General features: G+C 44.9%; 1 protein-coding gene across 1 annotated transcript; it reads right to left on the bottom strand.

The window, feature by feature from the left end:
- Window positions 1-6946: 6946 nt before the first annotated feature.
- Window positions 6947-10470, bottom strand: LOC116980258 (cystatin-A-like). The gene is made up of 4 exons (XM_033032311.1): window positions 10464-10470; window positions 9373-9524; window positions 8813-8914; window positions 6947-7320 (listed from the first exon to the last, which is right to left on the bottom strand). The coding sequence occupies exons 1-4, from the start codon at window positions 10468-10470 to the stop codon at window positions 7201-7203; spliced, it is 381 nt and encodes a 126-aa protein (XP_032888202.1). The 3' UTR covers window positions 6947-7200.
- Between the last annotated feature and the right edge of the window lie 2182 nt (window positions 10471-12652).

Genomic DNA, 12652 nt, shown 5'->3' with positions numbered 1-12652 from the left:
GTCCTGACCCGATACATCACCTATCCGTGTTCTCCAGAGATGCTGCCTGACCTGCTGATTGATACAAATACATCGATAGATGCTCCTGAACACATCATCAGTAATGTAACCTGGGGTCATTGGGCGTTTTGGGTTTTTCAACATCAGACACCCTCACCCAGGCGACCCAGACGTGGTTGATCAGACCACGACTTGTGTTCAGGTGGCATTCGCTCCTCCCCATGGACCTCCTCTCCTGATCCAGAGCCATCTTGAGGCCTTCTCCGCTGCCTCTGTGGTGTTCTTGATGGCCTTTCTCCTCGCCACTCCGTTTATGCCCAGTGCACTCAAGGCTTTGTAGAGCGATTGCCCTGCAAAACCTCTGCAGCCAACCTCAATGGGCATACACCTTGCCTTCCAGCCCTGCTTGCGGCAGTCTATGACCAGCTCTTCATACTTGGCCATCTTCCTCTCGTGGGCCTCCTCCAGACGGTCCTCCCACGGCAGTCAGTTCCAACAAGACTATGTTTTTAGTCGCCTCTGAGACCAGGAAAATATCTGGCCTCAGGGTGGTCGTGGCAATGTGCTGTGGGAACTTCAGCTGTTTCACCAGGTCTACGGAAGTTACTCCAGCACTCTTTGTCACGTTTGCCACTATCAATGTCATGTTTGGTAGAGACACTAGCCTGTTATTCAGCTGTACGATGTTAAAAGTTATTATGCAAAAGCTCAAGAATATACATTTTTAAATGAATTAATGATAGCCCAAAGTGCATGTATAAACAAGTCAGAAGTGTTTAATTGTCGTATGTACCGACAATGGAACAATGCTATTCTTACCTGCATCAGACTAACAGGCCTCTAAACATAATACTCATAGATAACATAAACATTCAATAGCAAACTTACTTTAAACAAGTAATTGGTACCAGCTACAACTTGCGTTCTGTAGGCTACGACCACATATACATCAAATGTTCTCTTAAGTTGCTGTTCAACATCAATCTTCAACTGCAAAATACAAACAAAAAGTTTCAGACTACTGAACGACTTGCGATCTAATTAGGAAAAGTGTCACAGACTTTCAGCAGCAGGTAGTGCTGCTTCCTCCCAGTTCCAGAGACCTGTGTTCAATTCCAGATTCTTCCTGTGACCATGTGGGTCCCCTCCGGGTGCTTCGCTTTCCTCCCACATTCTAAAAACATGCAGGACTGTTGTTTAATTTGCCCCTAGTGTGGAGGATGTGAAAGTGGGTTAACAGAACGAGTGCATAGAAACATAGAAATTAGGTGCAGGAGTAGGCCATTCGGCCCTTCGAGCCTGCACCGCCATTCAATATGATCATGGCTGATCATCCAACTCAGTATCCCGTACCTGCCTTCTCTCCATACCCTCTGATCCCCTTAGCCACAAGGGCCACATCTAACTCCCTCTTAAATATAGCCAATGAACTGGCCTCAACTACCCTCTGTGGCAGAGAGTTCCAGAGATTCACCACTCTCTGTGTGAAAAAAATTATTCTCATCTCGGTTTTAAAGGATTTCCCCCTTATCCTTAAGCTGTGACCCCTTGTCCTGGACTTCCCCAACATCGGGAGCAATCTTCCTGCATCTAGCCTGTCCAACCCCTTAAGAATTTTGTAAGTTTCTATAAGATCCCCTCTCAATCTCCTAAATTCTAGAGAGTATAAACCAAGTCTATCCAGTCTTTCTTCATAAGACAGTCCTGACATCCCAGGAATCAGTCTGGTGAACCTTCTCTGCACTCCCTCTATGGCAATAATGTCCTTCCTCAGATTTGGAGACCAAAACTGTACGCAATACTCCAGGTGTGGTCTCACCAAGACCCTGTACAACTGCAGTAGAACCTCCCTGCTCCTATACTCAAATCCTTTTGCTATGAAAGCTAACATACCATTCGCTTTCTTCACTGCCTGCTGCACCTGCATGCCTACTTTCAATGACTGGTGTACCATGACACCCAGGTCTCGCTGCATCTCCCCTTTTCCTAGTCGGCCACCATTTAGATAATAGTCTGCTTTCCTGTTTTTGCCACCAAAATGGATAACCTCACATTTATCCACATTATACTGCATCTGCCAAACATTTGCCCACTCACCCAGCCTATCCAAGTCACCTTGCAGTCTCCTAGCATCCTCCTCACAGCTAACACTGCCCCCCAGCTTAGTGTCATCCGCAAATTTGGAGATATTGCCTTAAATTCCCTCATCCAGATCATTAATATATATTGTAAATAGCTGGGGTCCCAGCACTGAGCCTTGCGGTACCCCACTAGTCACTGCCTGCCATTGTGAAAAGGACCCGTTTACTCCTACTCTTTGCTTCCTGTTTGCCAGCCAGTTCTCTATCCACATCAATACTGAACCCCCAATGCCGTGTGCTTTAAGTTTGTATACTAATCTCTTATGTGGGACCTTGTCGAAAGCCTTCTGGAAGTCCAGATACACCACATCCACTGGTTCTCCCCTATCCACGCTACTAGTTACATCCTCGAAAAATTCTATAAGATTCGTCAGACATGATTTACCTTTTGTAAATCCATGCTGACTTTGTCCAATGATTTCACCACTTTCCAAATGTGCTGCTATCCCATCTTTAATAACTGACTCTAGCAGTTTCCCCACTACCGATGTTAGACTAACTGGTCTGTAATACTCCGTTTTCTCTCTCCCTCCCTTCTTAAAAAGTGGGGTTACGTTTGCTACCCGCCAATCCTCAGGAACTACTCCAGAATCTAAAGTGTTTTGAAAGATTATTACTAATGCATCCACTATTTCTGGAGCTACTTCCTTAAGTACTCTGGGATGCAGCCTATCTGGCCCTGGGGATTTATCGGCCTTTAATCCATTCAATTTACCCAACACCACTTCCCGGCTAAGCTGGATTTCACTCAATTCCTCCAACTCCTTTGACCCGCGGTCCCCTGCTATTTCCGGCAGATTATTTATGTCTTCCTTAGTGAAGACGGAACCAAAGTAGTTATTCAATTGGTCCGCCATATCCTTGTTCCCCATGATCAAATCACCCGTTTCTGACTGCAAGGGACCTACATTTGTTTTAACTAATCTCTTTCTTTTCACATATCTATAAAAACTTTTGCAGTCAGTTTTTATGTTCCCTGCCAGTTTTCTTTCATAATCTATTTTTCCTTTCCTAATTAAGCCCTTTGTCCTCCTCTGCTGGTCCCTGAATTTCATGCTGCTTTTTCTGGCTAATTTGTACGCATCATCCTTCGCTTTGATACTATCCCTGATTTCCCTTGTTATCCACGGATGCACTACCTTCCCTGATTTATTCTTTTGCCAAACTGGGATGAACAATTTTTGTAGTTCATCCATGCAGTCTTTAAATGTCTTCCATTGCATATCCACCGTCAACCCTTTTAGAATTAATTGCCAGTCAATCTTGGCCAATTCACGTCTCATACCCTCAAAGTTACCTTTCTTTAAGTTCAGAACCATTGTTTCTGAATTAACAATGTCACTCTCCATCCTAATGAAGAACTCAACCATATTATGGTCACTCTTGCCCAAGGGGGCACGTACAACAAGACTGCTAACTAACCCTTCCTCATTACTCAATACCCAGTCTAAAATAGCCTGCTCTCTCGTTGGTTCCTCTACATGTTGATTTAGATAACTATCCCGCATACATTCCAAGAAATCCTCTTCCTCAGCACCCCTGCCAATTTGATTCACCCAATCTATATGTAGATTGAAGTCACCCATTATAACTGTTTTGCCTTTGTTGCACGCATTTCTAATTTCCTGTTTGATACCATCTCCAATTTCACTACTACTGTTAGGTGGCCTGTACACAACACCCACCAGCGTTTTCTGCCCCTTAGTGTTTCGCAGCTCTACCCATACCGATTCCACACAGGAAGGAAATAATGTCCTTCCTTTCCATTGCGTTAATCTCCTCTCTAATCAGCAACGCTACCCCACCTCCTTTTCCTTTCTCTCTATCCCTCCTGAATATTGAATATCCCTGGATGTTCAGCTCCCAGCCTTGGTCACCCTGGAGCCATGTCTCCGTGATCCCAACTATATCATAGTCATTAATAGCTATCTGCACATTCAACTCATCCACCTTATTACGAATGCTCCTTGCATTGAGACACAAAGCCTTCAGGCTTGTTTTTACAACACTCTTACCCCTTATACAATTATGTTGAAAAGTGGCCCTTTTTGATTTTTGCCCTGGTTTTGTCTGCCTGCCACTTTTACTTTTCACCTTGCTACCTATTGCTTCTACCCTCATTTTACACCCCTCTGTCTCTACGCTCACACATTTAAGAAACCCTTTCCCTTTAACTCCATCCTCCACTATCCCATTCGGCACCCCACCCCCCTTATTCAGTTTAAAACCACCCGTGTAGCAGTGGCAAACCTGCCTGCCAGAATGCTGGTCCCACACCTGTTAAGATGCAATCCGTCCCTTTTGTACAGTTCCCCCTTACCCCAAAACAGATCCCAGTGATCTAAGAATCTAAATCCCCGCCCCGTGCACCAGTTCCTCAGTCACACGTTCAGGTCCCGTATCTCCCTGTTCCTGCTCTCGCCAGCACGAGGAATTGGAAGCAAACCGGAGATAACAACCCTGGAGGTCCTGCTTTTCAACTAAATAAAGGCAATCGAAGAGGCCCTAAAAGCCTCTTAAATGCCACTGTCAAACCATACTTGCCTCCACCACCACCACCACCACCCCTGGCAGTGTGTTCCAGACACCCACCGCTCTGTGTAAACAAACTGGCCCCGCACACCTACTTTAAACTTTGCTCTCTAGTCTTTGACATTCCCACCCTGGTCTAGATCTGTATCCCCTGGCCCCATGTTGTGACACGCCAGGTATGTGTGTGTGTGTGTGTGTATGTGTGTGTGTGTGTGTGTGTGTGTGTGTATGTGTGTGTGTGTGTGTGTGTGTGTGTGTGTATGTGTGTGTGTGTGTGTATGTGTGTGTATGTGTGTGTTGTGTGTGTATGTGTGTGTATGTGTGTGTGTATGTGTGTGTGTGTGTGTGTGTGTGTGTGTATGTGTGTGTGTGTGTGTGTATGTGTGTGTATGTGTGTGTGTGTGTGTGTGTGTGTGTATGTGTGTGTGTGTGTATGTGTGTGTGTGTGTGTGTGTGTGTATGTGTGTGTGTGTGTGTGTATGTGTGTGTGTGTGTGTGTATGTGTGTGTGTGTGAGTGAGGGCCTGCGCCTCCCAGCTCCTGCTAAAGCACCAGGAGGTTTATTTTCCCAACAAATTAAAGGCGAGGGGATGGGAACTCACGGAATGGGCGATGGACTGTATCTCGGGGGTGACCGGCTTCAGCTCGCTTGGCCCCCCGCAGCGCATCTGTGGCCCCTGTTGATCCATGTCTCCCTGCGACTGAGCGGAACCCGGCGCCGCCGCCCCCTTATATACCCTGCGGCCCCGCCCCGCCCACGTGACCCACACCCAGAACCGGAAATTGCCCCATCAAGAGGCGCGCCACGTGACCACACGTTTTGCAAACCAAAGACCTTAGAACAGAGCTCTGTTGCAAACTGGACCAAATCATGTTTCATCCACAAACAAGTTAACAACGATTTCAGACAGATAAACATATCTGGACATTGTTCACCCATTTGTTATTATTTATTGCTCTTACCTCCGTAGTTGGAAGGTTCCCAACATATTGACAAAATGTTTTGCCCAACATTTTGCAGGGATTCCTGGTTTCCCTGCAAAACGTTTTAAACTGTAAAACACACAAAGTGCTGGAGACACAATGTTCTGACACCCCAGGAACTGCAGATGCTGGAAACTTGAGTCAAACACAAAATGATGGCAGCATCTGTGGAGGGAATGCTTTGGGTTGGGACACATGTGGTGTGTGGAAGGGGAAAGTGGGAAGCATGGGACTCAGGGATAGGAGGTGAGTGCGGGAAGGAGGGGAAAGGAGCAGGTTTCCTCCGGGTGCTCCGGTTTTGCTCCCACAACCCGAAGACCTGTGGGGTTTAAGAAGGAACTGCAGATGCTGGAAAATCAAAGGTAGACAAAAATGCTGGAGAAACTCAGTGGGTGCAGCAGCATCTATGGAGCGAAGGAAATAGGCAACGTTTCAGGCCGAAACCTTCTTCAGACTTTGTAGGTTAATTTGCCCTAGGAGTGTGTGAGGGACAGGATGATTAAACTACCACCGCTCGTTAAGGCACTGATAACATTGTTGATAAGATAGGTTGTACCAGCAGCTGTAATCACAAGAAACTGCCTACGCGACAAGGGTTAAAATGAGTCATGTAAATAGCTACTGCGCTTGCTTAATGAAGTGAATGAATATTACATATACGCCCCTGATCGGGAAACTGCTAATTACCATGCACATGCAATGTATGATCTGGGAGGTACATGGTCGTCACGGGAAGATTGTGCACCTCAGTGCTCTAATTGGAAGGAGCCAGAAGGGGAGGATGATCCAGCAAAGTGTGTGGTATAAGGAGAGGGGATTTTCCTTGTCTCGGTGTGTCTCGGTTTGGAGAGGCACCCGGCTCTGCAGACTCGTAAATAAACTAATTTCTTGTTTCCATGACATTACACATTCCACATTCCAAAATGTACTCCCCACAAAATCAAAAAGTTGTTTATTAAGATGTAGACAAAGACATTTAAATGCTGGTTTGCAAAAAAACACAAAGTGCTGGAGTAATTCAGTTGGTCAGGCTGCAACTCTGGAGAACATGGATGGCCGATGTTTTGGTTTGGGACCCTACTTCAGACTGAAGGGTCCTGACCTGAAACGTTGCCCAGTGATGCTGCCTGACCCACTGAGTTACTCCATTACTTTTTATATTGATTAAAACTTCCTCTTAAAAATGCTGAGTACAACACTGAAAGCACATGTCATCTCAACAATTCAGTTTCAGAATCACACCCATCCCTTTATTAAGCATCAACTGCATCGCCATAAGGTTGAGAGAAATATCTTCACATGATTCTTTGATTACAAGATCTCTTCTGTTCAGCCCAGGGCATCATATGGGTTTTTGTTTTTTTAACTCCATACATTCTCCCCTATCCATTTATTTAGGTTTAACAAACATATTTATGGCCTTTACAATTCATAGACATAGAAATTGATTATGCAATAGAACAGGAAATGCACTCTAGGTGAAGTTAAGATTTAAGACAAGGTGTGTTGTGCAGTAGCCAGCTCAGTGAAAGCAAGGTCACTGTTCAGAATGCGTCGTCAAGCGAATGGCCATCCGTGGCAGAGGTCACAGATCTGACACTTCCTTCATGAGGAAGCTTTTCATACACATTTACATGGAGGTATTCATCTTTGCCACCGTGGATCTAAAAGACAAAACAACGTTATTGATCCAACCAAGAATATCATCCACATTATATAAAAGTTTAAACTGGAAATATACAAGACTGGAAGACGCAGCAAGGTTGGTACACTGACCATCAATCACCCGTTCAATGTCATCTCACTTTCTCATCCACTCCCTGCACACCAGCGGGAGATTCCAGAGGTAAATTAACCTACAAACCTGCACATCTTTGGGATGTGGGAGGAAACTGCAGCAACCACGGAGGAAACCTATGCTATCACAAGGGAGAACCTATGTCCACACATAGACAGGACCAGAGGTCAGCATCGAACACTGGTCTCTAGCACTGTGAGGAAGCAACTCTACCAGCTGTGTGACTATGATATTGTCTAGGCCAGGTCTCTCCTTACAGATCAGAGAACCAAAAAGAAGCAATCTCATTTAACACTAAATTAATTTGAATGCCTGAATAAGGATAAAGAGGAAAGATGTGCAGGAAGGAACTGCAGATGCTGGTTTAAAATCAAAGATAGACAAAATGCTGGAGTAACTCAGCAGGACAGACAGCATATTTTGAGAGAAGGAATGGGTGACGTGTGAAGAAGGGTCTCGACACGAAACGTCACCCATTCCTTCTCCCCAGAGATGCTGCCTGTCCCGTTGAGTTACTCCAGTAATTTGTGTTAAAGTAGAAAGATGTTTTCTTGAGGAAGGCATCTGGACAAAAGGCTCACTCAAAATAAGGGGTAGGCAATCTGGAATTGAAATTAGATTTTTAGATCATACGACAGGAGCAGAATGACTCCATTTGGCCTGTGGAGTCAGTTCCATCATTCGATCATGGCTGAGCTATTTTTTCTCCCTCAACCCCATTCTCCTGACTTCTACCCGTAACCTTTGACACCTTTATCAATCAAGCACGTATTAATCTCTGCATTAAAGATACCCAATGATTTCCACCTCCAGCTGTGGCAATGAATTCAGCAGATTCACCACCCTCTGGCTAAAGAAATTCCTCATCTCCATTCTAAAGGTATATCCTTTTCACTCCGAGGCTGTGCCCTCTGGTCCTAAACTCTCCCATGAGTGGAAACATCTTCAACATCCACTATCTAGACCTTCACTCACCGGCTAACGTTGGGAACCGTTTTCTCTGGAAGGGCTGTGGAGGCAGAGTTTTAGCAAACCAAAAGCTGTAGCATTCTAGTAAATTGAGTTGGCAGCAGGACAAGGATAACAGGGTGGAAGATCATGCACGATCTTATTGAATGGTACAGTGCGTAGCCCAAATGACCTCTCTCTGTACCAGTGCAAGCATCACATCCCCCAGCCCCCCACCTAAACTTTAGAATTTAGGTGGGGGGGGGGGGGGGGGGGGGGGGGGGGGGGGGGGGGGGGGAGAGGGGGGGGGGGGGGGAACAACGGAACAACGGTAGTCTTATCTGCATCAGACTAACAGGCCTCTAAACATAATACTCATATATAACATAAACATTCAATAGCAAACTTACTTTAAACGAGTAATTGGTACCAGCTACAACTTGCGTTCTGTAGGCTACGACCACAAATACATCAAATGTTCTCTTAAGTTGCTTTTCAACATCAATCTTCACCTGAAAAATACAAACAAAAAGTTTCAGACTACAGAACGACTTGCGATCTAATTAGGAAAAGTGTCACAGACTTTCAGCAGCGGTGGTGCAGCAGGTAGTGCTGCTTCCTCCCGGTTCCAGAGACCTGTGTTCATTTCCACATTCTTCCTGTGTCAAACCATGGCTGCCTCAACCACCACCGCCACCACCACCACCACCACCACCACCCCTGGCAGTGTGTTCCAGACACCCACCGCTCTGTGTAAACAAACTGGCCCCGCACACCTACTTTAAACTTTGCTCTCTAGTCTTTGACATTCCCACCCTGGTCTAGATCTGTATCCCCTGGCCCATGTTGTGACACGCCAGGTATGTGTGTGTGCGGGTGAGTGAGCGAGTACCTGCGCCTCCCAGCTCCTGCTAAAGCACCAAGAGGTGGGGTTTTTCAACAAATTAAAGGCGAGGGGATGGGAACTCACGGCATTGGCGATGGACTGTATCTCGGGGGTGACCGGCTTCTGCTCGCTTATCCCCCGGGGCACATCTGTGGCTTCTGCTCCTTCTGTTGCTGTTGCTGATCCATGTCTCCCCGTGGCCCGGCTACTGAAGCGGAACCCGGAGCCGCCGCCCCCTTATATACCCTGCGGCCCCGCCCGCCCGCCCCGTGACCCGCCCCCTCACACCCAGACCCGGAAATGTCCCCGCAGGGGGCGCGTCACGTGACCACAACTTTCTATTCTAAAGTTCTGCAAACTGGACCAAATCATGTTTCATCCACAAACAAGTTAACAACAATTTCAGACAGATAAACATATCTGAACATTGTTTACTCATTTGTTATTATTTATTGCTCTTACCTCCTTAGTTGGAAGGTTCCCAACATATTGACAAAATGATTTGCCCAATGTTTTGCAAGGAGTCCTGGTTTCCCTGCAAAACGTTTTAAACTGTAAAACACACAAAGTGCTGGAGACACATTGTTCTGACTCACCAGGAACTGCAGATGCTGGAATCTTGAACCAAACACAAAATGATGGCAGCATCTGTGGAGGGGATGTTTTGGGTTAGGACACATGTGGTGGGTGGAAGGGGGAGGGGAAAGTGGGGAAACATACATCAGTGACAGTCGGTAAGAATTGTGCAAATTTGCAAAATTTTGCACAAATTTAGCAAGAATTGTTTCATCATATTTAGTTACGTCTTTTCACATGAAATTTGTTATCACATCCACACATAAGTAACCTAACCATGATTTCTGGGATATCTTCACATAGATAATGGGCAACACCCTTCTTTGGTATTCTAACACAGTATTTCATTTAGTGCTAATTTTGCCTTGCAAAATATTATGATTTTAAAAAATGTATACAGCATTGAAACAGGCTTATCAGTCCACCGAGTGCACACCAACCATAGATCACCCGTTTACACTAGTTATATGTGATCCCACTTTCTCATCCACTCCTTACACACACTAGGGCCAATGATGGCCCACAGGTCTTTGGGTTGTGGGAGCAAAACCGGAGCACCCGGCGGAAACCTGCTCCTTTCCCCTCCTTCCCACACTCACCTCCCATCCCGGAGTCCCATTGCTATGATTTTTGGCCATCTTACTCACAGTCCTCCTCCGCTTAGGCAGCCCCGAGGATTTTTCCGATCGATGAAAAATGAAAACTGTATGAGAAGTGGGAAAGGCGTAGCAACACTTATAGGGGTGTATTATAGACCGCCAAATGGGGAGCAAGAATTGGAAGAGCAAATATGTAAGGAGATAGTAGATATTAGTAGTAAGCACAAGGTAGTGCTTGTGGGAGATTTCAATTTTCCACAGATAGACTGGGAAACACATTCTGTAAATGGGCTGGATGGTTTGGAGTTTGGAAAATGTGTACAGGATAGTTTTTTGCAGCAATACATAGAGGTACCTACTAGAGAAGGGGCAGTGCTGGACCTCCTGTTAGGAAATGAGACAGGTCAGGTGGCGGAGGTATGCGTTGGGGAGCACTTCGGGTCCAGTGATCACAATACCATTAGTTTCAATATAATTATGGAGAGGGTCAGAACTGTACCTAGGGTTGAGATTTTTGATTGGAGAAAGGCTAACTTTGATGAGATGCGAAAGGATTTAAAAGGAGTGATTGGGATATTTTGTTTCATGGGAAGGATGTAGAAGAGAAATGGAGGACATTTAAAGGGGAAATTTTAAGAGTACAGAATCTTTATGTCCCTGTTCGGTTGAAATAGTAAAAATTGGAAAGAGCCATGGTTTTCAAGGGAAATTGGACACTTGGTTCGGAAAAAGAGAGAGATCTACAATAATTATAGGCAGCATGGAGTGAATGAGGTGCTTGAGGATTATAAGGAATGTAAAAAGAATCTTAAGAAAGAAATTAGAAAAGCTAAAAGAAGATATGAGGTTGCTTTGGCAAGTAAGGTGAAAGTAAATCCAAAGGGTTTCTACAGCTATATGAATAGCAAAAGGATAACGAGGGATAAAATTGGTCCATTAGAGAGACAGAGTGGACAGCTATCTGCAGAGCAAAAGAGATGGGGGAGATATTGAACAATTTATTTTCTTCGGTATTCACCAAGGAGAAGGATATTGAATTATGTGAGGTAAGGGAAACAAGTGGAGTAGCTATCGATACTATGAGATTCAAAGAAAAAGTACTGACACTTTTGAAAAATATCAAAGTGGATATGTCTCCAGGTCCTGACAGGATATTCCCTAGGACATTGAGGGACGTTAGTGTAGAAATAGCAGGGGCTATGACGGAAATATTTCAAATGTCATTAGAAACAGGAATAGTGCCCGAGGATTGGCGTACTGCGCATGTTGTTCCATTGTTTAAAAAAGATTCTAAGAGTAAACCTAGCAATTATAGACCTGTTAGTTTGACTTCAGTGGTGGGCAAATATACTTAGAGATAATATATATAAGCATCTGGATAAACAGGGTCTGATTAGGAACAGTCAACATGGATTTGTGCCTGGAAGGTCATGTTTGACTAATCTTCTTGAATTTTTTGAAGAGGTTACTAGGGAAATTGATGAGGGTAAAGCAGTGGATGTTGTCTATATGGACTTTAGTAAGGCCTTTGACAAGGCTCTTAATGGAAGGTTGGTTAAAAAGGTTCAATTGTTGGGTATTAATGCAGGAGTAGCAATATGGATTCAACAGTGGCTGAATGGGAGATGTCAGAGAGTAATGGTGGATGGCTGTTTGTCAGGTTGGAGGCAGGTGACTAGTGGGGTGCCTCAGGGATCTGTGTTGGGTCCACTGTCGTTTGTCATGTACATCAATGATCTGGATGAAGGTGTGGTAAATTGGATTAGTAAGTATGCAGATGATACTAAGATAGGTGGTGTTGTGGATAATGAAGTAGATTTCCAAAGTCTACCGAGAGATTTAGGCCATTTGGAAGAATGGGCTGAAAGATGGCAGATGGAGTGTAATGCTGATAAGTGTGAGGTGCTACATCTTGGCAGGACAACTCAAAATAGGACGTACATGTTAAATGGTAGCGAATTGAGGAATGCAGTTGAACAGAGGGATCTAGGAATAACTGTGCATAGTTCCCTGAAGGTGGAATCTCATGTAGATAGGGTGGTAAAGAAAGCTTTTGGTATGCTAGCCTTTATAAATCAGAGCATTGAGTATAGAAGTTGGGATGTAATGTTAAAATTGTACAAGGCATTGGTGAGACCAATTCTGGAGTCTGGTGTACAATTTTGGTCGCCCAATATTAGGAAGGATGT

Source organism: Amblyraja radiata, chromosome 14 (genome assembly GCF_010909765.2).
Source record: "Amblyraja radiata isolate CabotCenter1 chromosome 14, sAmbRad1.1.pri, whole genome shotgun sequence".
Lineage (NCBI taxonomy): Eukaryota > Metazoa > Chordata > Chondrichthyes > Rajiformes > Rajidae > Amblyraja > Amblyraja radiata.
The sequence above is the reverse complement of the archived record's forward strand: the minus strand, read 5'-3'. Positions and strand labels throughout refer to the sequence as shown.

Excerpts from the sequence above, each read along its gene's own strand:
- LOC116980258 (XM_033032311.1), bottom strand. Across the intron at positions 8,915-9,372 it reads TACAGTCCATCGCCAATGCC|GTGAAGATTGATGTTGAAAA; the intron begins GTGAGTTCCCAT and ends TGTATTTTTCAG. Across the intron at positions 7,321-8,812 it reads GTACCAATTACTCGTTTAAA|ATCCACGGTGGCAAAGATGA; the intron begins GTAAGTTTGCTA and ends TTTGTCTTTTAG.